Genomic DNA, 24,514 nt, shown 5'->3' on the forward strand with positions numbered 1-24,514 from the left:
GCACTGGCCCAAGGAACCCTCCGTCCGCAGTTGAGTTTCTTCAGGCGGCTCCCGCCCTGCGGTACGTCATTTTACTGGGAAATCAGACTGCCTGTAGCCGCTATCCAAAGGCGGTGAAAATTGGGCTTAAGGCCCCAGCCAATCCGCCCAGGATCAGCGTAGCGAGCACGCAAGACGCGCTCCAGCCGGGTGGGTCAGGGGACAAGCTCAACGCGCCCGCCAAGGGCTTCTGCTAACGAAATCGCGTCCTGCAACAGGCAAAGACCACGGTCCCGCACCTCGACACGCCCGCGACCACGAACCTGCATCTATTAAATACCAATCCCCACCCCCCGGCACAAATTTGGGCCTCCTCCAACCAGGCCACCATCTTGTCCAACCCGGACCTTACTTAAGAGCAATCTTTTTTTCTTGTTTCTTGAACTCGCGTTGTGTTTCCTTCTAGGCCTGGTTTTCTATCGTCCGAATTAGCGCTGGGTTGACTTACAAGGTACATCGCGAGGCCGGTCCAAGGGTCCCGCAAGGGGAAAGGACCGCACCTGACGCGTTTCGACGTGATCGCGACCTTCTTGCTTCCAATTCGCATTTTGCTCGGAGTCTGGACACTGGTGCAGCTTCTGACTACAACGATTGTCATGATCACGGTGTGACGACCTAGAAGCAATGAACTCGTTGCCGACGGCAAGCAGCAAGACGGCGGAGCCCACGCTGCCCAGCGTGGCAGGCGTGAAGCGGCCTGCTCCGTCACTTCTACCTCCGTTTGAGCCTCTTTCTTCTTCCCCGGGTTTGCCGCGGCCCTCAAAACGGCAGGCCAACTGCAATGCCTTCCTCAAGTATCCCACGCCGGTTCCAACCTCGAGCACCGGCATCCTGTCGTCGAGTCCCCCACGCGTCGGATCGCGCCCGGCCCTTCAGCGGACACAGTCGATCATGTCCGAGCGTACTCCTCTTTCCGATGTCCCGTCTGTGGAGCTGAATGAGAACGGCGAGACGCTCTTGATGGGCCGGTCCAGCAGCTCGTCGCATTTTCAGCTGCCAGCCAGCCGCCTGATCAGCAGAATTCATGTCAAGGCGCGGTATATCGCGGCAACCGAGCCGCTAGAACCCAACAAGATCGAGATAACCTGCAACGGCTGGAATGGGCTGAAGCTGCACTGCCAGGGTCAGACGTGGGATTTGGCTAAGGGCAGTTCCTTTGTCTCGGATGCAGAGGGCGCAGCCATCATGATCGATGTCCAGGACGCGAGGGTGATTGTGCATTGGCCGCGTCGGGATAAGGACCGTGACGCCTTGGGCCATTTGAGCGATTCCTCGTGGGACGAATCTCCGCGGCCGAGAATCGGAAGGGGCCCTGGCGGCTCAGAGCTGCACGGCAGCCCGCTCAGACGGACGACGCGTATCTGCAGCCCCGAGTCGCCCACGCCAGCCAACCTATCCACGTCGGGTGCAAGCCTCGAGGAACTGATGCTGGGAAATGGCGACGACGACGCTGCAGTGCAGATATATGAAGACGCCAGTGCCGACGAGAAGGGTTCACCGAAGCGGGCCAGCGCCCGCAACGTCGACCCCAGCTTCCTGACTCAAGCCTCTGAAAGCTTCTCCAGCGACCTGAGCGATCCCCAATCAGACGGAGAGAACGATCCAAACGAGGAGAATGATCCCATCGTTCACTCGTTTGGTCCATTCGGGGCCAACCTTTCTGGCCGCCTTGCATCCTTCTCGACCTTTTCGCCGATCAAGCAGCGCGTATCCAGGAACCCCTTAGCTGAAGTTCCGGTTGCCGCATCCAGCACCATCCTCCAGCCCCTGGAGCCATCAAACGCAAAGCCCAACAGCACCGCCGACAAGCCCGACACGTCAGCAGCCACCCTGGCATCGACCAGTGGATTGAGCTCGGAGGAGACGGCGAACATCACCAACCACGTCGTCAACCAGCTCGCCTTTTCTCGGTTATCCTCGACCCCTCTCTCAACCATCATGAACAACCTGCCGGCGGATGAGCGGAAAGACCTCTCCAAAGAGCAATTGCGCATTATTATCGAGTCGACGGCCTGCGTGGGCATCATCCGGAGGCAGGGCAAGGACGCGGCCGGCAAGCCGCTCGAGAGCGAGTATTACTACACCCCCGAGCTGGACACGGACGAGCATCGTCGTCTGGCTGTCACCGACGGGCTGCGAAAGCCAACGTTGAGGGCCTGCAGGAAGCAACACAAGGTGAGCTCTTTACATCCTCTAAGTGTTGACTGAAGATCCGTGCCACTAACCCTCGCTGCAGCAATATTACTGGAAGCGACCGCGTACTCCCTGAGTACCGTCCTTAAGTTTGAGGTCTCTGCCTGCCTGTATCTCTCTTTTTTCCCCGGTGGTCATCATGCCTTGTCTGTCTGTAGAGGGAATCGGTGATGGGAGGGAGGATGGATTGCGCTTGTGCTCGGGAAAAAGTTCACATACCCCATACCCCATTTCTCTGTCTCATCTGGGATCACTGGCTTGCACCCAGGACCATGTACCTGCTTGCTTTGGGAGGTTGCATAGCGCGAGGCGTCATTTTCTGTCGATGTATAATTGTTTGGTTTTTCGATTTCATATTGCTATCGTTCAGCCTGGCGGCAACACGCGCAGCTGGGTTCGACGGAGAGCCGTCAGGTTTTGCTATGATGCGGAAGAGGGACTAAAACGGGAGAGGTGGGTTTGGGTCAAGCGGGATGAGAGTGTTGGGCATGTTTATGCACCTCGATGTATTGATGGATTACGTAGGAATAGATGACGTGATAGCCAATTGACACAAGGCATTAATGGGAATCCGGACATGAGCCGAATGTTGGCCATCCGAAACATGTTGATCACGGCCTCGAAATGTCCCAAGGATCTGGGACGTCAGCTGCAGCCGGCCGCCACTCCCCACCACCCATTTTGGGGCCCACATTCCGTTTCCGGTAACTGACAAGGATTGAGCCCCATCGTGTCGGAGTGGAGTTTACCGAGATAAGCGGAAAAACACAACCCCCGGATAAGCCAAAATTTCGGAGAGAGCCCGACCCAGACGATCCAGGGAAAAAAAAGCGTCCCGCCAAACTCGACGGCAACGACGACATCGCTGCAACCCGCCATCCGCAAAGATGTCGCAATCCAAGGCCGTCGTGAAGGCCGCTGACAGCGTGGTACCCGTGGACCCCGAACAGACGCTCAAGGCCTGCAAGGCTCTTGTCGCCCACATCAAGAAAGCCGCCACAGCACCCCGCGCCGACGGCAAGCAGAACCTGCTCGCCGATGAAGAGTCGACGGTGGCTGAGACGCCTGTCTGGCTTACTCTCACGACAAAGAAGCACATCCACGACTCTCACCGTATGTGTGCCTCGAGCGCTCTTGCGTTTGCTTTAGCTGGGGAAGGACAGAGCTGACGACGGGCAGGCCTTCAACCAGGCAAAATTGTCCTCCCGCACCCCCTTAATGCCGGAGAAGAAACCAGCATCTGCTTAATAACGGCCGACCCACAGCGCTGGTACAAGAATGCAGTCGCAGACGAGTTCCCCGAGGAACTCAAGGCAAAGATTGGCAGGGTGATTGACATCAGCCACATCAGAGCCAAGTTCAAGGCCTACGAGGCCCAACGGAAGCTTTTCAGCGAACACGACGTCTTCCTCGCCGACGACCGCATCATCAATCGTCTGCCCAAAGCGCTCGGCAAGACTTTCTACAAGACCACCACAAAACGGCCTATCCCTGTCGTCTTGATGGCGCAGCGGCAAAAGGTTGACGGCAAGCGGGTGCCGGCCCCCAAGGGCAAGAAGCAAAAGCGCGACCCGGCCGAGAACGTCAATGCGCGCCCAATTCCTGAGATTGTGTCCGAGGTCCAGAAAGCGGCTGGGGCCGCGCTGGTCCACCTCAGCCCATCGAACAACACGGCTATCAAGGTCGGCTACGCGAGCTGGGAGCCAGAGAAGCTAGCGGCGAACATCGAGACGGTCGTGCGTGAGCTGGTCGAGCGGTTCGTTCCCCAAAAATGGCAGAACGTACGCAACATCTACGTCAAGGGCCCCGAGACGGCTGCTCTGCCCATATACCAGACGGACGAGCTATGGCTAGATGAATCCAAGGTGGTCCCCGACGGGCAGGAGCTTCCGAGTGCGCTTCCGGGTAAACGAGACCGGGCAGCGCTCCCGGAGAAGGCCAATATTGGGAAAAAGCGCAAGTCGCTGGATGCAGAGCAAGAGGCGCCGGCGGAGGAACCGGTGAAAGAGGAGCGGCCGAAGAAGAAGGCGAAGAAGGCGCTTCCAGAGAGCAACGATGACAAATTGGACAAGGAGATCTCCGAGCGCAAGGCCAAGTTGAAGAAGCAGAAGGCTGCGGCGAAGAAGGCGGCTGACATCTGAGCGATACCCGGGATGGGCTTTGGAAGGCAAGACCGCAATGGGCATTTATTATGTCCGCCGGTCAAACCTGGCTTGGCATCATTGCTTGGAGTTTTGGAGTCCCGGAAGACGAAAAGGCAGGCTCATGGTTGAGAGGCATACTGAACTGGACGTTGAAGCTACTAGATCGGTTGTGTGGTTAGTGTAACCGGCATATTTGGATGCTCTCGATGTGTGTGACACAGTACACCCTGGAACTCATCCAACGTGGTTCGTGAAATGCCATAGCATAACAAGCTCGCCGGGTACAGTACCTAATACGACACCACTGCACAGCCTCATACATGATCAGTTCGAATGGCCTAGGGATTTTGGTCGCCAACTCCCAGGCTGACCTACATGTTATCAACAGGGCCTGCAGGAACAGTCAAGCTCTCCGCCTGAACTGTTTGGAAATCATTACGGAGACGCCTGCCTTTGCCCAAGGCACCAAGCGGTGCTTGGAGGCGGAAACAGTTTGATTCTTCGTTCCACAACATGAGACGACCCAGCACGTGGAGAACCGTAGTATCGGGTACCCGCATCCCATAGGTCGTATAGTACATATCGAGAGTCTGCTTACCTTAGCCGCATTCAGCACATCAAATCTCGCTCTCTCGCGGATTTCATCGGGCTGAGGTAAGATTTTAGAGCAGGCCTCCCCACCACTGTGTCCGGCTCAGACAGCCGATCTCAGCCTTTACCCCTAAGCTTAGGCGACCGCAAGATCCTTTTTGCCCCGCCCGACTTGAGCGCCCACCCCGGCCGCTCCAAGCTCTGGGGCCACGAGGGGCCCAGATCAACTGCCGAGGACAAGTGATGCGCCACAGTCGAGTCCTCGCAATATTCTCCGCACGCGACGACGCCTATTACTCGCCACAATTCTCCGACAAGACAGAGCTACATGCAGTGCTCGGCCGTCACTATGCCTAGGACGGGAGATTTTGTTCCCGTTCGCGGAATGTGATGAATTTCTCGCGCCCGCGAGGTAGGTGTCTTTCGGGAGAATTAGAAAGCACGGGCCTGAGGTACCTACGACAGCACAACCGATTGCTAAGCTACTTCCTTTCGAGTGTCTATGAAAACACCTCGAGACGGACTACACGTAAAAGAGCATGGCTGTTCATCCCTTTCGTTCCTCCTGCTCCACTAAGACTGGGCCTGGCTTCTCCGCATTCCCCAGCTTGCCTCGCATTCTATTTTTACCCCCGAACGATAGGCGCCGTGATTGGATCCGCCGATTGTACCTCCACATGGGCTCCTCTGAGCCGCGAGGTATCTCGGCGGCCTGATATCAGTTACTCGGTCATGGTTGGTGTTCAACCGGGTCTTGGCATACATCGATCACGGCTGGGACGGGGTCGGCAGATGGTCTCCAACGCTTCCCCCTCCCCTCGGACACGCGAGCTCCCTTATACCCACAGCGACCGTGGGCAACACTTGGTTGCCTACTGGCTAATAATTCCCAGGTCCACCGCACCGGACCTGTAGCAAATGCCTTGTCCCGCAAGCCACAACTTATAACCTGCCAGAGACTAACAAACTTCAACAGTTTGTGCTAGGTCCCTCTGACTTCTTCAAACGACATACAGGCCACGGTTCAACACTTCCGGCGGCCATTGCCCATAGCAACAAAAAAAAAAAAAAAAAAAAGAAAAGAAAAGAAAAGAAAAGAAAAGAAAAAGAAAGACCCGTCAAACCAACCATGGGCACCCTCAAGACCGGACAGGGCACCGGCCCCTCGTCCCTCCTCGGCACCGCCCTCGCCTTCTTCACGGCGCACTGGCTCCTCGTCCTCGCCACCGGCCTCGCCGTGCGCGCCCTCTACAGACGCTACGCCTCCCCGCTCCGCAAGTACCCGGGGCCGTTCCTCGCGTCGATCAGCCGGCTCTGGAAGGTCAAGTCGGTGGCGTCGGGGCGCACCTACCTGGACCACATCGCGCTGCACCGGCGGTACGGCCCCGTCGTGCGCATCGCGCCCGACGAGGTGTCGGTGTCGTCGCCCGAGGCGGCGCGCACGCTGCTGAGCGCGGGCAAGCGCTTCTTCAAGACGCCCTTCTACGGGGTGTTCCCGCCGCCCGAGAACCCGGACATCTTCACCGAGACGCGCGAGGACGTGCACGCCATGAAGAAGCGCGTCGCCAACGTGCCCTACAGCATGGCCGCCATGCAGCAGCTGAGCCCCTTCATCAACGACAGCATCGAGCTGCTCGTCCGCAAGATCGACGAGCACATCGCCGCCGCCAGGGGCGTCTTCGACCTCGGCGACTACCTCCACTACTTTGCGTTTGACGTGCTGGGTGAGGTGGCCTTCAGCCGCAGCTTCGGCTTCTTGGCCGAGGGCCGCGACGTCGATAATGCTATCAAGACCATCGACAACTCGCAGACGTACAATGGCATCGTCGGCCAGGTCCCCGAGCTGGATTACTTGCTGCGGAGGAATCCGCTGTGGCAGTTCGTGCCGTGGTTGAGCACCAAGAACGCGCTGATCACGAGGATGGCTCTGGAGGAGATGGCCCGGAGGCAGCCGTTTGATAAGGACAGCGCCGGGTTGTTGCGGACGGGGGATGGGCGGCAGGATCTGATGGCTAGTTTGATCCAAGGCCATTTGAAGGATCCTGAGAGGTTCAGAGAGGGGGATGTGTTTGCCGTGGCGCACGGGGCGATGTGAGTTCACCGGGGGGATGGTTTCGGGGGGGGGAAGACAGACGGTTTTGCTAACGTTTGTCATCGCAAAGCTTCGCCGGCTCCGATTCCACCGCGTCAACGATGCAGTCGTTTTTCTGGCACATCCTCGACTCGGCTCCGGTCTACCAGTCCATCCTGCGCGAGATTGAAGAAGCAGTCAAGACGGGCGTCATCCCGGCCGAAGGCAATGTTTCATGGAACCAGGCGCAGAATCTACCGTATCTTCAGGCGTGCCTCAAGGAGGCCATGCGCGTACGCCCGGCGGTCGGGCTCAACATCACCCGGCTCGTGCCGCCCGAGGGAGCCGAGCTAGACGGACACTTCTTCCCCGGCGGGACGTCCATTGCGTGTAACGGCTGGGTGTTGCATCGGGATAAGGACGTGTTCGGCCAGGACGCCGACGACTTTAGGCCTGAGAGGTGGCTCGAAGACGAGGAGAAGGCGAAGAGGATGGAGAGGTACATGTTCCAGGTGGGTGGCCCAATCCCTTTGCCGCGTTATTTATTGGCAGTGATCTGACTCGAGATGGCAGTTCGGCGGTGGAAGCCACCTCTGCATCGGCCGGAATCTCGCCCTTCTCGAGATCAACAAGGTTGTGCCTAGGTTGCTGCGTGATTATCGCTTCGAGCTGGCGCACCCGGGTCGGCCGCTTAAGGCGAACGCGTCGTTCTTTGTAGTACAATCTGGGCTGGAGGTGCATATTAGGGCGGCTTAGGCGGGGGACGCAACTAGGTGAGAGAGCAGTGTCGTAAGACTGTACGTATGTAGTTACTGGAATATTACTAGTCAACAGCATTTCTCCCGGCATCAGTGACCAGCTTGTCACGGCTTCTGCTCTATGCGATCCGGCCCTGGAAGAGATATATGGAGCGAGCTAGCTGCTTGCCGATTTGCAGATCGCAGGCGTGGAAATGGCTGATGGGACGGCCCCCGATGCCCCCAAATGAAATGGGGCTTGTTGAATATGGCCGTGGTGGAGGACGGAAGCGGGAAAGAAGAAAAGTAGGCACAATCGATGCATTCCGACTGTAGAGCTTGGCGCTTCTGGGCATCTAAAACGCGACTAGACTGATAATTAGTACCTAGAGTTTTCAAACCCGACTTCATGTGAGCAGCTTCAACCAGTGAAATCTTGACCGCAACGCATCGACTGAATCGCTAATCTCTAATTGACAGCTATCCCGCCGAGTGTGGTAGTCGCCGAATCCTAAGCCGTAGAAGGGATTGTATTCATCGGCAAGCACATCGCTAATAAAGACGGGGGGAAGCCCTTCGGGACGATAGACGTGATTATAATTTCAGCTGCTACTATATCGTACCCCTTATCCGTCCTAGTCATCGGACTGCCATTCGCTCCCTCATCTCCGAACGCATACATAGTATCCCTTCAGCAATACGTCGCAATTGATCTAAAATAAGCCGTTTAGCACTAACTTCAATGTGTTTGAGGGGCGGCACTACAAAGTTAGGGCATCCGCGCTTACCAAAGGATTGAGGTCGTAACTGGCGCGAGTTGCATGGTTAGTGGAGGTGTAAAAGGAGAAAAAATAATATGATTGAATTTGGAAGCGAAGTGCAGGTCGAAGGGAGTTGGGCAAGGCGCATGAAAGCGCGGGGTCAGCGTCACTTACAACTCCAACAATGAGAGTTCGTTCCGCTGAGCGAGGCTGCGGCAGCTGTCGTCGTCTTGGATCCTGTCGTAGGATTTGCCTGGAGTTGAGGAGAGGACGGGCCATGTCAGCTAAGACTTAAAAGGGGAGATGTTGCGTTGGCTCGGATTCGGTTGGCTAATTAAAACCAGCAACACTTGGTAGTAGATCCACCCCCCCTCGAATTCCGAGCAACCCTGCGGGAAACAAGTGACACAAACTCACAATTGCCCGGGGTCCCGGGTAGTACGGGGCTTGGCTTCCCCGGCTGCCCTTGAGTGGCAGTGGGACTTGCAGTCCTGGTCCGTGTCCCGTTCGTCACAGGTCCACAAGCTGCAGATGTGACGGTGACGATTGTGGTGATGGTGTCGATCTCCAGCGAAGTGAGCCTCACAGTCTGGGTCGTTGTTGACGTCCTGACGCTTGTAGATGTTCTGATACTGGTTGAGGTTGTGGTGCTCGTGGAAGTCCTGATACTGGTCGATGTTGTGACGCTGGTTGACGTTCTGATTGTGGTGAGGGTGACAATACTTGTGGACGTCACCGTTGCCTCGGCAGTCGCTGGAACGGTGGCGGTCCTGAGGATTGTGCTTGTCACAATGCTGGTCAGCCGCACTGTCTGCGTTGCAGTGGCTGTTGCCGCTGCCGTGTGGGTGACAGTGGCCGTCATCCTGGTTGTTTGCGTGGTGACCACGGTTGCTGTGTTGGTTCGGACTGCGGTGCTGGTCACTGTCGACGTCTCATATACCAACGAAGTGCGGGTGACTGCTGCTGGGGTCGTCACGGTGACGGTAACCGTTCTCGGCGGGGAAGTTATGCCCGGCTGAACTGATGAAGACGACCCGGCTCCGGCTCCGCAGGCTCCAAAACCCGCCTGGCAGCCGTCTCCGCAGTAATCATCCGAGTTGCCGCAGAACCCATGTCTCGAGCAGCAGGCCCCGTACCTTGATCCGGCACAAGTTACCCCATTCCCGCAGTTGCCGTCAGGGCTGACCGTGAGTTCCGATGGCGTGGAGGAGGCGGCGCTTGTGGGTGTGGGAGCACTGTCTGCCGTCCCTTGGACGCAATAACTTCCACCCGCGACGAGTTGTGAACAGCTTGCAATTGAGGGATTCGACCTGAGGAATTCGGTGACGGTGATGCCAGCCGCGGAAGCAAGGCTGGCGCACGTGTCTCCCTCTCTGGCTGTGACGCTGCGTGTGCAAGCCGCCACGGCATAGTAGGGTAAACCCAGGGCACAGAAGAGGAGGCTCCTCGCTAGCGTCGAGCGAACCATGGCGACGGAGTAAGGATGTATCCCGGGTCGAAGATGCCGAGAGTGCTTGGCGAAGGTGGATACCCAACGTGCTGTAATTGCCCGAAGTGCGGGATCCGGGGAAGAGCATAGGGATCGACATCTATAAGTTTTATGTATAGGTAGGCGGCACGGAGCGCTTTTAAGCAGCCCGGGTCCGCGCCGGCAGCTGATACTCCCGGCTCTCGTTGCCGAGCATCGCAGCAGCTGAACGGAACACCAACAGGGACTACATTGTCAACCTATGGTAGCGATATGTATTGATGGGTTGGCGGCTGTGACGCCAATCTATAGAGTACGAGCTGTTGTACGGCATTCCATCCCAATCGCCTTGCCCGTTCCTCTCAAGGGCTCGAGAGAAGTGTTTAGCGAGGCGGACACGAGAGCAAAGAGTGGATAAATATAGAAAACAATATTGAATCCAGCTGCACCACAACCGTGAGCGGAGCGCGATAGGGAGCGGGATTAGTGGCTAAACAAGACCCCGCGAATAACAATCTACAAGCTGCGAGGCCGGCTGTGCCGTCCGCGCCTGGTCGCTGAGTGTGGTCTCATCGGCTAATCTCGTGAGTTACATCACCATTTGATTCTGCGATGGCAGCTCTCATAGTCTCGCCTGCTGAACGGCCTGAGCCGCGCCCTCTGCATCATAGAAGAAGTCTAGACTGCCATCGCCATTTAGGTTGCAGTAGAATGTCGGGCTGCCCCTGTGCCGGCCAGCCCGGGAGAGAAGTGGACCGTAACGTTCCAACAGCCTTCTACCGGCCCGTGATGGTCACGTCCGTGGCAGCGTCATCTTGGATTCCGAAAGGGGAACGAGACTGCTGCGTGTCATGTTCCGAAATCGCTCGCGCAAATGACGGGAGTAATCTGTGCCGAATGGTAGGGGCCTTGGGAGTGTTATGGCAACGGATATTTCCATTGATGGTGTTTGTTCCTTATATCCCTATGTGGTATCAAGTCGCGCCCGACAACAGATCAGATCAAAATGGCGTTCACACCCATTGTCCATGCCCCCCCCCCCCCCCCCCCCCCCCCTTAGCGGTCCTTGTGGGTATCTTGTGAGGCCGTCAGCCGAACTGCGGCCGGCCTTTCCGCTCTAGCCTCCCCAGTGTCTTAATCGATTGCCGCATGTCATCAGTCTCTGGTTCGCCCGCGATGTCGAGTGCTGTTGCATCTTGCCCAGAAAAAAAAAATCAAATCGGCCGCTCAATCCCTTTGGCCCCTAGACATAACCGCTTCTCTGCTCCCCATCGGCGTCGAGTTATCCTCATGACTCCGGTTGCATTTCTGGCATTTCCCGCCCGTCTCTCTGGGATGTGGTATCTGGGCTCCCGTCACGGGGCAGATGTATACTCGCTTGCTGTATGGTTGATGCAGCTGGAAGCACGACGGACACTCCTTGTCTGGCCGTTTGGAGGGCGAGTCTATTCGGTAGCCGGTATTTGGGCAGACAAACACGGATTGCCAAATGATGTCGTGGGCCGCCTGGCAGCGGCTACAGAGACCCAGCGGGTTGTCGACCTCCTCGCCGGTAGAGGGGCAGAAGAAGGTAGACTAACGTAGGCAATGTGTCAGCCAGGAACGGTCCGAACGGGCCCGGGTGGCGAGAGCGCGAGGGGCGGGTGACGTCGCTCACCTGCACTACCGACTGCTTTTGGCCCATCTTGTCCGTTTGCTCCCTCTGTGATAGTAGTTGTGGGATGCTTCAGAGTGACGACGGGGAGCTGGGCATCCGTCGTTATCTAGGCATGACTTCAATGATGATCACCCGGGCCAAGGAGGCGCTAGTATTCCGGGGAAGGTAAAGCGCCCGGAGTACCCGCGTTTGCGTGACGTCGGGACAGCGCGCGTCTAAGTGGCCTGCGAGGATTCCCAACTGGAGAATACCCTGCGTCGAGCAGGGAAAGAGGGAGAAAGAGAGCACAGGGAAAGGTATCCTCGGTCGTAGCCGAAAGGATATACCTTGCCACGTGCTTGCAAGGGGGGGAACGGAAGGCTCACCGAGAGGCTCGCGTGTGCTTGGCGGGTGGTTGCAAAGAAGGTCCGGGGCGGAGTCTGGGCCGAGATACTGCGGGTTCCGCGGGGACGGTGGAGGAGGATTGGGCCAACCCTGCTTGGCTGCAACCTCAGTCAGTCAAATGTACTACGTTATGCAGCATATTGCGAACCCATCCTACTATACTAGGACGAATATGCGCGCCAAGTCGAAACGTTTGCGCGCGGACCAGTGGCTGCTGAAGAGGGACAGAAGGATCACCAACTGCGTCGATGGTTTAGGCTAATCCTCCGGCCGCCCGGCCACGGGGTCCACTCGAGCAATTGCCTTCGTGATGATTGACGCATTCCCACTGAATGCAGAGGCCCATGGGGTGCGTGCGTGTGGTGGTAAGCATGCAGAAGGGCCGAGAAAGCAGTGATTCCCGCCCCCGGCTTCGCAGGATGAACCCAGCAACGCCGTAGCATTTGGGCGGGCACAGATCCACGACGGACAGGGCCAGAATTCTTTAAGCAGGCGGAACCCCTTTTCCTTCCCAAGGCATCATCCGAAGATCTTGCCGTCTCGATGCTGTTTCGCCGCGCCGGTCTAGAGGCGATGCATCCTGCGCCGACGCGCAGCGCGAGGTCCCGTCATTAGCACGTACATACCTTAGTGCTCTGCGCCACCAAAACGTGCGCGGAACGTGGAGGGAAACCCGCTAAGGGCGAGATCTCTCGGCGGGGGCCTGGGGTCCTCTCCTTAGCGCCGTGAGCCCGGATCAAAGGAAGCATGGCCTGTCCTGTATTTGGCCGACAGCAGGTTGGGTCTTGGCACTGCCCTCCCTTACATGGTACTGCACGTCTTGATCAGGAATTTCTTGCATCCTGAACAAATCCCCACTGAAAAGAGTAAATAACTTTGCATCGATCCGCCATTGCGAAGCACACCGACGCATTGCCATCAGAAGCCTGGAACTCCCGGCTGGAGCATCTAAGTACATGAGGCACCTTAGTCAGGGCAGAACGTCTGATCCAGAGACACCGTCGGCCTCCGCCTGGCCGTCGAAAAGTTCCAGAACGGGGCAATTCATGCAAGGGTCGATTGCTGCTCTGGCGTTACACAAGTTGTACAGGTTTGCCAAAAACGCGATTATTTTTACCTAAGCATGGAAACAGCGGTCAAACCACGGAATTAGACGGCCTTGGGTAAGGTAAGGGATTTTCTGCAGTTCGGTAGTGCCCGTCACCTGCCACAACACCCGAGGTACGGTAAGGGTTGGGAGAAGATGCAGGAGAGCGCAACAAATCGATGCCATTGTTCAGCTCCGCAGATTCGGTACGGTATTTTTGCAGGATATTTCAGGTACTTTTGTAGGTCCGTTCCTGCCTCCAACATTAGCCGGCGAGGCGTGCGGATGTGGGCGTGGACGATTGTTCGCCAGTTACCTTAATTAAGGTACCTTAAGTTTTCCTTAGGTAAGGTAATTAGGTGAGCTAAAAGAGCTAACTCCCGCCGTTACAAGCAGCTCGCCAGAATCAACAGGCTGCAAGTCCGTCCTCGATGTCGAAACAAGACTGCGCCAAACTCAAGCGTTTCCCAACCAAGCACTCGGAACCCGGCCAAGATGCAATCCGACGGGACTAAGTGACCGTGCCGCGCGAGGACCGACGCGAGACTGGCGCAAGCGAGCCGGGAGCAATTTCTCCAGCGCCGCGGCTAATCTATCGACAGCAGAGACAGATTGCGCGCAGGCGGCCCGACCGCAATGTCCGGACTCCGGTACACTGCCCTTGGCCGCTCTTACGACCTTTCTCAGGGTCTACCGTGCCATTTAAACATCGCCATGCCTGCCCGTTAAGCATAGGCGTGTGTCGGCCAGGTTTTTGGTCGCCAAGGTCCGAGATCGTTCCCGATACAGACCATGTTCAACCTTCTCTTTGGGCGGCTTCCCGCTCTAGCGGTTGTTATTGCCGGATTACAGACCTGCGTAGTTGAAGGTCTCTATGTAGGGGGCGGACTGACGATTTTGTCTCGGAACGATCTCGACGGTAAGTGGTTGAGCTCCTCCGGGAAAAGAATACAGGGTTGAGACGACTCAGGTGCCGAGAATGACGGATCAGCCGCCATTCTTGTTAGCCAGCTAAGCCCTTACTACGCCGGCCATGTGGCCTGTATGCTTCTCGGTGAAGCTCCCTGGGATCCGGACACGGCCGATTTCAACACCGCATTGAACAGAGCCTTGACCTACCAAAGACACCAAGGCATCGCGCCGCAGGAGCAGATCTACTGGATCTCCAAGGTCAACGCTGACGATGACACCTGCCGGGGAATTGATGCTAGCGGAAAGATCCACGATGTTGACTGCTGGAGCGAGCTGCCGACGCTCTGCACCCAGAGTGCCCCAATCTCAACCAGCTCCTTCGCCAACAACTCCCAGCACTGGCAGGTACAGCAATTTGTCGGCAACAAGTTGTTGACGGGCTATCGCGACTACCACACTTGGAAGTTCCGCGGCGTGCGATACGCCGAGAGGCCCGAGCGTTTCGCATACTCTAGAGTCGGAGACTTTTCACAATCTGGTGAGGTGAACGCCACAGAGGCTGGCGCCGACTGCTCGCAGCGGATAGGAGAGGTCACAAGTGGGAGCAGCGAGGACTGCCTTTTCGCCAACATCTGGACCCCTTACCTGCCGCGTATGGGAGATCGAGACGACAAAGGCCAGCTCAAGCCGGTCATGCTTTATCTCTACGGAGGCGGTTTGACCTCGGGATCCGGTAAGAATCCAAACACGGACGGCACCAACCTCGCGTCACGGGGCGACGTTGTCGTGGTTTCTGTCAACTACCGTGTCGGATCGATCGGCTTCCTGAACTTCAACGACGGCATCCACAAGGGCAACTACGCCATCTCGGACATGGTCACCGCCCTGGAGTGGGTCAACAAGTACATCAAGTATTTTGGGGGCGATCCCGAAAGAGTGACGCTGTTCGGCGAATCGGCGGGTGCGCTGGGCACGCACATTGTACTTGGCGTTCCCAAGGCAAAAGGGCTCTTCCACCGGGCCATCATGCAATCTTCTCCCGATGGGTACCCTAGCAACGGGAAACTTATCGCGTATCCCTATTATGACACGCTGGAACACAACTACGAGACGACGACAAAGACGGTGCTGAGCGAAGCCGGCTGTTTGAACGAAACAGACCAGGTTGCTTGCCTGAGCAAGTTGAGTGGGTTTGAGCTCGTCAATCTCGCGACGAATGCCAAGTAGGGCCACGGAACTAGTACCATTTGCTGGCCATTGAGAGGCTAACCCACCGCAACAGCGGCGTCGTAGTAGACGGAACCTACCTCACCAACCAGGAACTCGTCGTCAACCAGACCGCCGCCAGCCTCGCGACCGACGTGGCCGTCATGTTGGGCATCAACCGCGACGAAGTGGGCGTCGACGTAGCGGACCGGCCGTCCCCCAACGACACATTCCTCTCGTACTTTGACGCCACCAGCCAGAAGCACTTCCCCTTTCCGGCGGACGCCTCGTCCGTCCTGGGCCTGGACGACCCAGCCCATCCCTTACTGGGCCTCTTCCCCTCCCTCCTCACCGATGCCCCGTCGCCCGACGACATGTTCAACGCCACCCTCCGTCTCTTCTCCGACTCGCTCTTCACGTGCTACTCGCTCGCCAAGGCCCACAGCGCCGCCAAGCACGCGGCCTTCAAGCGGACCTACTTCTTCGAGTTCAACCGGACGTACCAGCCCGTCGGCTACTCGCAGCCGTGGTGCGTCCCGCCCAAGACGCCCGCGCACCCGGACGGCGACCCGGAGCGGGAGTACTACAAGTGCCACGCCGGCGAGCAGATGGTGGTGTTCGCCACGGCGAGGAGGCGGGGCTTGCCGGACCGCGACGGGAAGGACGTGCCGTTTATGCAGCTGGTCGTGGACTACTGGGCTGCCTTTGCGAGGAACGGGGACCCGAACCCCGAGCAGGCGTGGTTAGAGGCGAGGGGGTACGAGGGGACGTTGAGGGAGGTGGAGAGGACTGGGAGGTGGGAGGCGGTGGAGTCTGACGGGACAATGAGGATCTTGCAGTGGGGTGGCCGGCAGGTTAAGTTGGGCAGCGGGCATGAGGAGGTCTGTAAGGGGTTAGGGGTGCCGGTCGATGCTTTGGAGGGTTGAGTTCTAATTAAAGCGGCTAGTTTTAAAACGGGCGGTGAAAGTTGCGGTCCGGTTTAATTAACCGATGATGGGTATGTTCACATATGTGCCTGGTGTGGCTATCCCACCATCTCGGTTCCGGGCTCAGGGCTGTGGGGAGGCGACTAAACAAGGGAGACCTCGGGATTACGTGCTGCAATAGCGGGAAATGAAAATAGCTGGTTCCTTGGTTAATGAGTGGCCGACCGTGGACGCGATGATCTGCCACCGTAAGCTGGCCAAAAAAATTCCTGCTTGTGTGAGAACGTATCCGGCCGGAGCGAGAACAGAAAAATAAATTTAACACCCTGAACTACACTAAAAGTCGATTGGCTGCTTGGCTGCTTGGCTGCTTCGTAATCTCCGGCTTAAACTGAACTTTACCTGTAACGGTTACGTGCCAATTCGCTGGGTTTCTTTGAGAGCATGGCTATGCGCACAACACTGGGAATTGTCACTGGCGTGTCAATGAGGTGAAACCAGCGGCTCTCGTAGTAGACAGATTCGACTAGCTTAGGAAATGATGCTAAAACTTGTTTACTGTGGACATTAGGCCCCATCTCACCACTGGCCCGTCCGCACCCTAGCGTTTGATTCACGCTCGGATTTAGAAGCACCCACATACGTCGATCGGATCCCCCGGAAGAAGCTATAATTCGCTGAAAAGATCGGGGTGGAAGAATCATTCCAAATTGGAAGTACTCGGTGCTGCTGGCAGGCATCGGGTCAGATAATTACAGCTACTCGACCCCTCATTCTCAACTTTCTCACACTCCTCGAGCTCTATCAGGTGGCGTTCTCTTCGTTTAATCAGTCAACAGCCAGCTCTTTTGGTACAGCACGCGAAGAATGGGTGGCAAATTCCAGATGACGTCTCAGGCGCTGGGCGCAGAGGGTAACACAAGTCCGATATCAGATCCCGGCCATTTCCGGGTCGTGATCGTGGGCGGCGGCGTGGCTGGTCTCACACTAGCCAACGCGCTTGAGGTATGTATCAACGGTTCAGCCACATTGCCGTCCATGAGTATGCTAAGCATTGTTCGTCATTCTGCAGAAAGCTGATATCGATTATGTCCTGCTCGAGCGCCGGAGCGACGTAGCTCCACAAGTCGGTGCCTCGATCGGCATCATGCCCAATGGTGCCCGGGTCAGTGGGCAATGTGCATCCGGATCCTTTCGTATCATCGCAGTGCTGACGGCCTGTCACTCTCAGATTCTCGATCAGCTTGGGGTGTGGAAGAGGGTCAAGGAAGAATCGGTATGTGCAATCTGCCTCAAGCTTTCTCGTGTTGCCAGGGTAGCCGCTCATGTCTGGGACAATGCAGGAGCCACTCCGAGTCTTTTACTCGCGTGATAGCAATGGAACTCCCCTTTGTGAACCGTCTGCGATCAATCTCCTGGGTTACACAAGGTAAGATGGTCTTTAAGTATTGTCTTGCGCTATGTAGGGTCTGTCTGGAAATCTTACAAACGATTTCTCTGCAGAATGGGATATATGACTTCTTGGGGCGAACGGCAGAAGCTGCTACAAGCTCTGTACGAAAATCTCGAGGACACTAGCAAGGTACTCGTCAACAAGAGTGTGGTCGACATCAACCATGAGCCCAAAGGCGTCACTGCGATCTGCGAGGATGGCTCTTCGTTCAGCGGCGACATCTTGATTGGCGCCGACGGTGTCTTCAGCAAGACGCGCACCAAGATGTGGGAGCTTGCAGAGGCTGACTACCCGGAGCTGGTCAGACAAGACAAAGATTGTGAGCCAAACCTCTGCCACAGAAAGCTTCACAGGCTCACGGTTCCTAGGTCTCATTTCGGAGTACAACTGTCTGTTCGGCATCGCCAAGGGTATCACGCAGCTCGCCCCCGGCGACCAGGACACTTCCTACAATATCAACCGCTGCAACTTCACAATTGCCGCCGAAGGGAGCAAAGTGTACTACTTTACTCAAGAGCGTCTGCCCCAAACGTACCGCCTTGGTGACATCCCACGGTACACGGAAGAGGACACCGAGGCATTCGTCGCCCGCAATGGGGATATTCTCGTGCGCCCAGCCCCGAACCGGCTCACAGTCGCCGATCTCTGGAAGCACACCGTCTCGTGCCGCCTTGTGGCCATCGAGGAGGCCAAGTTCAAACTCTGGCACTGGGGCCGTATTGCTTGCGCGGGCGACAGCATCCACAAGTCCACCCCCAACCTCGGCGGCGGCGGGAACAATGCTATTGAGAGTGTCGCCACTCTCGCCAATGGTATCAAGCATTTGTCCGACGCCTGCGCCTGTGCCGGCCGCCGGCCGACTCAACAGGAGGTTGAGCGCGTCTTTGCCGACTACCAACGGACGCGCGAGACGCGGGCTGCGGGTACGACGGACGCCTCCGGGGCACTGGCGCGCGTGCAAAACATGCATGGCCTGGCAAGCCGCTTATTCGTAAAATTTCTGCTGCCTCACCTCGCCGATTTCGTTCCCGAGTTGACCGGAAATGCCATGATCGGCGCTGCAAAGCTCGACTTTCTCCCACTACCGGTCGCGTCCCTTACGGGAACGCAACCGTTCAACCCGTCGCAGGGCGATGGCATGCACGAGAGCAAGATCAGGCGAGCGTTGGTGGCCATGCCGTTGCTCGCACTTGCCTTTGGTGCACTGTTCGTCATGGATGTGAGCCCTTCGATAGCCTGGGCGAAGAACCTACGCGATAGTGGCGTGCTCCAGCTCCAGGGCAGCTCGGTGCCTATCGTCCGGAGCTTTTACGGCGTCCAAGGGTTCGACGAATTTGTCGCACTCGTCAATACTTACTTCTTCCCGTCCGTGTATGGTTACGATCCGGTCTCCCGCCGCCAGGTAATCTCGTTCCTGACCGACGGCACGGTGCTCCTGACTATCTGGATTTTTGAATCTGTCCGTCGAGCAAACATACTCACACCTCTGCAATGGTCCGTCGGTTCCCACCCTTACTTACCTAATTCACCGTGTATTATCCATTCTCCCGTCTAACCTCTCCGTTTTCCTTCCAATCTCGCCCCTTACCACGCCGGCGTTCTAGCCTCCTCACTAACAGTATCTAGGCCCAACTTATTCAGCCTCCTAGGCCAGGTAGTCGGGATCGGATTCGCCGCTCCCCTGTACTGTTTCCTACGTACGTGGTGCCTAGATTCTTGGCCCCCTACTCCAGCTCTACTGCAGGGCGACCAGTAGTAGTAGCCTCTATTCCTTTTCGTAAAAAGCCACCCTCACAACGTCCTTGCACCAGCTAACCACCGATCTTAGATTACATCTTCTCCCCCATCGAATCCTTCTCAGCCCTCGACCGGCGCCTCACGCGCCTCCGCTGGTCGCGCGCCGCCCTCCCCTCCGTCGTCCTCGCCTACCTCGTCCCCTTCTACCTCCTCCTCACCTGGCCACCATCCACAATCGCCACCAACGCAGAGACCGCTAGCAGCAGCAGCAGCAGCAGCGCCTCCCCAACCCGCCAGCTCATCCTCTTCGTCTGGCAGCTCTACCCCGTCTACCTGTCCCTCACCCTCTACCTGGTCTCCCGCCTGTGGAAGGACACGACCGCCCACGACAAGATCCGCGCCACGCAGCGCGACCTCCCGACCTTGCGCTGGTCCGTCGGCCTCGCGTGCGCCCTGTCCGCCGCCGTGTGGGTCTGGGCGTGGCTGCCGCACGGCGTGCGCGCCGTGTTCGTCCCCGCCGCGCTCCCGCGGAGCACGCCCGGCCTGACCGAGTTTACGCGCGAGTTCCTCAGGTGGGACGAGGTGTTTGGCTTCGGCGCGCACCTCGTCTGGATGGGATACTTGTTCTGGGACCTGGCGCACGCGGGCATGCTGCGGGAGGGGTGGGTGACGGTGATGGCGGTCGGGGTGGTGAGCGTCTTGGCTCTGGGCCCCGGGGCGACGTTGGGGTTGGGGTGGTTGTTCCGGGAGCATATCCTGGCGACGAGGAGGCATAAGGATGCGTTGACGCTTGAGAGTGTGGAGAGGCTACATGGTGTGATGGCGAAGGATTAGGTATTGCAGATTGTCAACTTAACTTGGTAGCAATAAGTCATACTATAGCGCGGTGAGCGTGGGATTGGTCGCAGGGCACCACGGCCACATGATTGTTTGTGATGGTGAGTTAGTTCGGGATACGTCGAGCATTCCAAGGCAAAGAGATCCCAGATGGTTCATTCGACGCGACGACGCCAGCCAAACTCATGGAGAAACACTATCCCTAGATGCGTCGGTATAGCTTGATTCGTTTTGGTGTTTTACGGCCTCAAGATAATGGGAGCCGAGACTGCGGGATGCTTGAATCGCGAAGTGATGCATGACCTGCTCAGGGTTACCTTAGCCCGTCGTTAGGTTTTTTTTTTTTTTTTTTTTTTTTTTTGAAAAGGCACAATCATGGATACTAGCGCCCTCCAGCAGTAACATGAGTATCGTAGTTACACAAAAAACGAAAGACGCGACCGCTTTACTTCGTATATCACCGCCATGATATCGTCATGAAATATTTCATCTCTCTAATCCTGGGCTGCTAAGGTAAGGCGATACCATGTCTACGCTGATGCAGTTCTAGGCTTGCAGATAGAGGTTCGTTACCTAGCAAAGGTTCTGGAGTAGCAAGGACATACAGTACAATATCAGTCCAGTGTCCACCGGGACATGCGTAGTGTCTACCCCGCAACAGCTCCACAAAGCGTGGGGGAACTTCTAGACTGGGTAGATTTCCGGCGACAACTACCCCAGCCCACAGCAACCGTCCGTACCTACGGAAGATTCAATCTTCTCTCTTTTTTTTTTCCACCTAGCCCTCATTTCCTAGGTCAATCTGCCAAAACTACTCTCTATTTCCATCTACTACCAAACGCAGAAACGAAATCAACCGTCATGGCTGCCTCAGCGAAGGCGCCGGAAGAGCTCCAAAAAGCCGCAAGCCTTGCCCACGTCCCTCAGGGTGATGAATATGAGAAGATGATCTCGGGCATGCTGTGAGAGAGTCCGCTAATTGGCCATATCAAGATTCGTACGATGAGGCTGACTGTCGAATTGGTACGACCCTCTGGAGCCCGGGCTGGCAGCAGCCCGCTTCAAGGCTCGGAGGTGCTGTCACGACTACAACCACCACTTCCCTACCGATCCTGCAGCAAATTTTGACTCACTCTATGCCGAGCGCCTGGAGATGCTCCGCAAGTTTGTGGGCTATGTTGGCGACGAGACTTTTATAGAGCCGCCTTTTCGCGTTGACTACGGCTGCAACATCCGCCTGGGTCACCGCTTCTACGCCAACTTCAACTTGACCATCTTGGATTGCGCAATCGTCACCATTGGCGACCGTGTCATGTTCGGTCCCAATGTTTCTCTTTTGTCGGCGACGCACGAAACCGACGTACGCAGTCGGCGCGACTGCATCGAGTATGCTAAGCCCATCACCATCAAGGATGACTGCTGGATCGGGGGTCACGTTGTGGTACTGCCTGGCGTCACCATCGGCGAAGGGTGCACGATCGGTGCTGGCTCCGTTGTCACAAAGGACATACCGCCATGGAGCGTCGCGATGGGGACGCCGGCCCGCGTTGTAAAGAAAGTCACGCCGCTGGAAGCCGCCGCTGATGACAGGCCAAAACTGGGCGTAGGGCAGACTACGGATGACCTGCGCAGTGCTATGGGAAACTAAATCCCCAATACGCAATTCAGGGAGACATACTCGACGCATACGGAGGGGCACGGCGGATGAAGGAGGGAAGGAAAAGGACGAAAGGACAACTGCCGACGGGATTTTTACATTCGTGGAAGGCACGTCATGAGTTCACCGATCTCACTTTCAAGGCCTGGGTAATGGTGTGGTTGCATTGGTCATAGGTGCATGGCAGTGTGGGGAGGTTTTGGGTGTGGAGGATTCGCATCTGGATGGGAGGGAAAAGAAGAAACAGTTCAAGAGAGCCGAGCAAGGCAAATGCGATTCCTGTTATGTCTAGTACACATTCCACTATCCTTTCTGCATCGCCGGGGCCCGAAACCAATGCTTGGAGCGAGATGCGCTGAACATGGCTACCTTAGGGTGCATACATGGATAGGTATTGCATTGTTCCGCGCAAGCCTCCGGAAATAGAATCAGAAAGAGCAGCAAGTGAGGCATGTGTGTAGTACTTACGGCAGGGAAATACGGAATTGACTTGTGAGCAGAGTTCAGCTACTTACCTTATATAAGAGTTCCCCATGTTCCCGCATCCTACAAGGTTCTAACCTCCCACGGTCAAATCCTTTGTTGACAGAATTGAGCGGTCATCGTTTCAATAGCGAACATGAGAGTTTGGGTTTGCCATACGTACCTAGCTACTGGTGTTTCTGTACTGGCCTGTGCTCAATCCGTTGTTCCCATGACCTAGCCGATGGTTCTTGTCTCCTTTAACACGGGCCACCAAGGGAGTTCTTGCCCATAGAACTTTAACGAACAACCCGGGAAGACCGGAACTCCGGCGAAGTAGGCCGAGTCGTGGAAAATGGCGAGCTTTCGGAGACTCTCAGAATCCCCATTGGTGGGGCATTTGTGTTCGAGCACCCCTGCCTTTCAACGGAAGCTCGGAGGATGATGCTCCATGGCGATTAGTGCGGCTCCCCCGGAGACGGTGAAACCAGGCTGTGGGAACAGGTGACCCCACATCGGCATCGTCACGTATCGCGGCTTGTGTCTTCGCCAAGCTGTTGATCGTCCGGCGACACCTCGCTGATTCCGTACCTTACCATGCTTCCGCTTGCGGTAAACTCCACCGGGACTGGCCTCGGCCAAGGCTCCCGAACCAGCTTCGGCGGTATGTTGGTTGTCCGCAAAGCAAGCGGGGCTCTGTTCAATTCGGTCACTGGGTCATGGCACCGGTATGCCGGAACGAGATACAAGTCTGGATACACGTATGGGAAAGCGTTATAAAAGAACGCGTAGCCCGACACCACAGTCCGTAACCTCTAGAGCGGCCAAGATTCGAGCTTACTTCCCTGACTTCGCCCGTATGCTCTACGTGACATCACTACCGATCGGCTATTGAACGATGAAGACCGTCGCGACTCTCTTAGCCACCGTGGGCTTGGTTGCTGCCCACGGCTATGTCGATAATGCTACGATTGGCGGACAGTTCTATCAGGTACGAGCATCTGATATGTTCGAATCATATCTATCTGCTGCATACTGAGTCCGCCAAACCATATAGTTCTACCAGGTACGGTGAGATGAAGGTCTCTACATTGAAAACAGCACACTCACCAACAACCCGGGATGCAGCCCTACATGGACCCATACATGGGAGACAACAAGGTACAGCAACGACGCCACATTCAATTCACTGTCGTTTGCAAGCCCTGACAATGGAATAAAGCCTGATAGGATCTCGCGCTCCATCCCCGGCAACGGCCCCGTGGAAAACGTCGCTTCCATCGACGTGCAATGCAACGCCGGGGCCGCCCCCGCCAAACTCCATGCCACCGCCGCAGCAGGCTCATCCGTAACCCTGCGCTGGACCCTCTGGCCGGACTCCCACATGGGCCCGGTCATCACGTACATGGCTCGCTGCCCAGACACCGGCTGCCAAGGCTGGTCGCCTGGCACTTCGTGAGACAATACCAGCCCCCAAGCACCACACCAAAAACCTCGGGGCTAACCTTCTTAGCGCGGTCTGGTTCAAGGTCAAAGAAGGCGGCCGCGAGGGAACCTCCAACACCTGGGCAGCCGTACGTTCGCGCCTCCCCGGCGTTTACCCCCCCTACCAACCCATCAAAGCTAACCCACCTTCTCCCCCCACCTTTTTCAAAAACAGACACCCCTTATGAAAGCCCCGACGTCGTATGAATATACCATCCCCTCGTGCCTCAAGCCAGGCTTCTACCTCGTCCGCCACGAGATCATCGCCCTGCACGCTGCGTGGCAATATCCCGGCGCCCAGTTCTACCCCGGCTGCCACCAGCTGAAAGTGACGGGCGGCGGGTCGACGGTGCCCTCGGCTGGCCTGGTCGCCTTCCCCGGCGCGTACAAGGGCAGCGATGCGGGGGTTACGTACGATGCTTATAAGGGTGAGTAGGGAGTAGGAGGATGGATTATAGTTTGGGATGGGCGTGTGCTGATGACAGTGCGTAGCGCAACCGTATACTATCCCGGGGCCGGCTGTGTTTAGATGCTAGCATGGTACTCAGGGGTAAGGACGGTTGGGTTGAAGATGATGGACAGGGCAGCAGTAGGTGCTGAGTGGTTGACCGTTGTGGCGCTGGGAGGGGAGAAGTTGAAAGGGGGAAAACAGAGCATTTGATGAGTATCTTACTCGGCTTCTTGTCTATATTTGACGAATCTTGATT

General features: G+C 56.8%; 9 protein-coding genes across 9 annotated transcripts; 8 read left to right on the forward strand and 1 right to left on the reverse strand.

The window, feature by feature from the left end:
- Positions 1–663: 663 nt before the first annotated feature.
- TOS4 (target of SBF) lies at positions 664–2,308 on the forward strand (the record flags this gene model as incomplete). Its single annotated transcript, XM_071065333.1, has 2 exons — positions 664–2,214; positions 2,276–2,308. The coding sequence occupies 2 exons, from the start codon at positions 664–666 to the stop codon at positions 2,306–2,308; spliced, it is 1,584 nt and encodes a 527-aa protein (XP_070921434.1).
- Positions 2,309–3,119: 811 nt separating this feature from the next.
- Positions 3,120–4,373, forward strand: CIC1 (proteasome-interacting protein cic1; the record flags this gene model as incomplete). The annotated part of the gene is made up of 2 exons (XM_071065334.1): positions 3,120–3,345; positions 3,412–4,373. The coding sequence occupies 2 exons, from the start codon at positions 3,120–3,122 to the stop codon at positions 4,371–4,373; spliced, it is 1,188 nt and encodes a 395-aa protein (XP_070921435.1).
- Positions 4,374–6,096: 1,723 nt separating this feature from the next.
- MFIFM68171_09916 (uncharacterized protein) lies at positions 6,097–7,794 on the forward strand (the record flags this gene model as incomplete). Its single annotated transcript, XM_071065335.1, has 3 exons — positions 6,097–7,058; positions 7,130–7,550; positions 7,612–7,794. 3 exons carry the CDS (start codon positions 6,097–6,099, stop codon positions 7,792–7,794), a joined length of 1,566 nt encoding a protein of 521 aa, XP_070921436.1.
- A 1,296-nt stretch (positions 7,795–9,090) lies between these two features.
- MFIFM68171_09917 (uncharacterized protein) lies at positions 9,091–9,555 on the forward strand (the record flags this gene model as incomplete). The annotated part of the gene is made up of 1 exon (XM_071065336.1): positions 9,091–9,555. One exon carries the CDS (start codon positions 9,091–9,093, stop codon positions 9,553–9,555), a length of 465 nt encoding a protein of 154 aa, XP_070921437.1.
- A 1,676-nt stretch (positions 9,556–11,231) lies between these two features.
- On the reverse strand, positions 11,232–11,688 carry MFIFM68171_09918 (uncharacterized protein; the record flags this gene model as incomplete). Its single annotated transcript, XM_071065337.1, has 2 exons — positions 11,232–11,579; positions 11,662–11,688. 2 exons carry the CDS (start codon positions 11,686–11,688, stop codon positions 11,232–11,234), a joined length of 375 nt encoding a protein of 124 aa, XP_070921438.1.
- A 2,236-nt stretch (positions 11,689–13,924) lies between these two features.
- Positions 13,925–16,176, forward strand: MFIFM68171_09919 (uncharacterized protein; the record flags this gene model as incomplete). Its single annotated transcript, XM_071065338.1, has 3 exons — positions 13,925–14,051; positions 14,103–15,267; positions 15,327–16,176. The coding sequence occupies 3 exons, from the start codon at positions 13,925–13,927 to the stop codon at positions 16,174–16,176; spliced, it is 2,142 nt and encodes a 713-aa protein (XP_070921439.1).
- An 867-nt stretch (positions 16,177–17,043) lies between these two features.
- Positions 17,044–20,200, forward strand: MFIFM68171_09920 (FAD NAD(P)-binding domain protein; the record flags this gene model as incomplete). Its single annotated transcript, XM_071065339.1, has 8 exons — positions 17,044–17,181; positions 17,249–17,341; positions 17,408–17,452; positions 17,520–17,605; positions 17,680–17,948; positions 17,998–19,123; positions 19,256–19,326; positions 19,458–20,200. The coding sequence occupies 8 exons, from the start codon at positions 17,044–17,046 to the stop codon at positions 20,198–20,200; spliced, it is 2,571 nt and encodes an 856-aa protein (XP_070921440.1).
- An 864-nt stretch (positions 20,201–21,064) lies between these two features.
- MFIFM68171_09921 (Trimeric LpxA-like superfamily, maltose/galactoside acetyltransferase) lies at positions 21,065–21,851 on the forward strand (the record flags this gene model as incomplete). The annotated part of the gene is made up of 2 exons (XM_071065340.1): positions 21,065–21,165; positions 21,278–21,851. 2 exons carry the CDS (start codon positions 21,065–21,067, stop codon positions 21,849–21,851), a joined length of 675 nt encoding a protein of 224 aa, XP_070921441.1.
- Positions 21,852–23,220: 1,369 nt separating this feature from the next.
- On the forward strand, positions 23,221–24,343 carry MFIFM68171_09922 (cellulase; the record flags this gene model as incomplete). The annotated part of the gene is made up of 6 exons (XM_071065341.1): positions 23,221–23,313; positions 23,451–23,483; positions 23,545–23,777; positions 23,836–23,896; positions 23,983–24,235; positions 24,300–24,343. The coding sequence occupies 6 exons, from the start codon at positions 23,221–23,223 to the stop codon at positions 24,341–24,343; spliced, it is 717 nt and encodes a 238-aa protein (XP_070921442.1).
- Between the last annotated feature and the right edge of the window lie 171 nt (positions 24,344–24,514).

Source organism: Madurella fahalii (assembly GCF_045866475.1).
Source record: "Madurella fahalii IFM 68171 DNA, scaffold_5, whole genome shotgun sequence".
In the NCBI taxonomy this organism is placed as follows: domain Eukaryota; kingdom Fungi; phylum Ascomycota; class Sordariomycetes; order Sordariales; genus Madurella; species Madurella fahalii.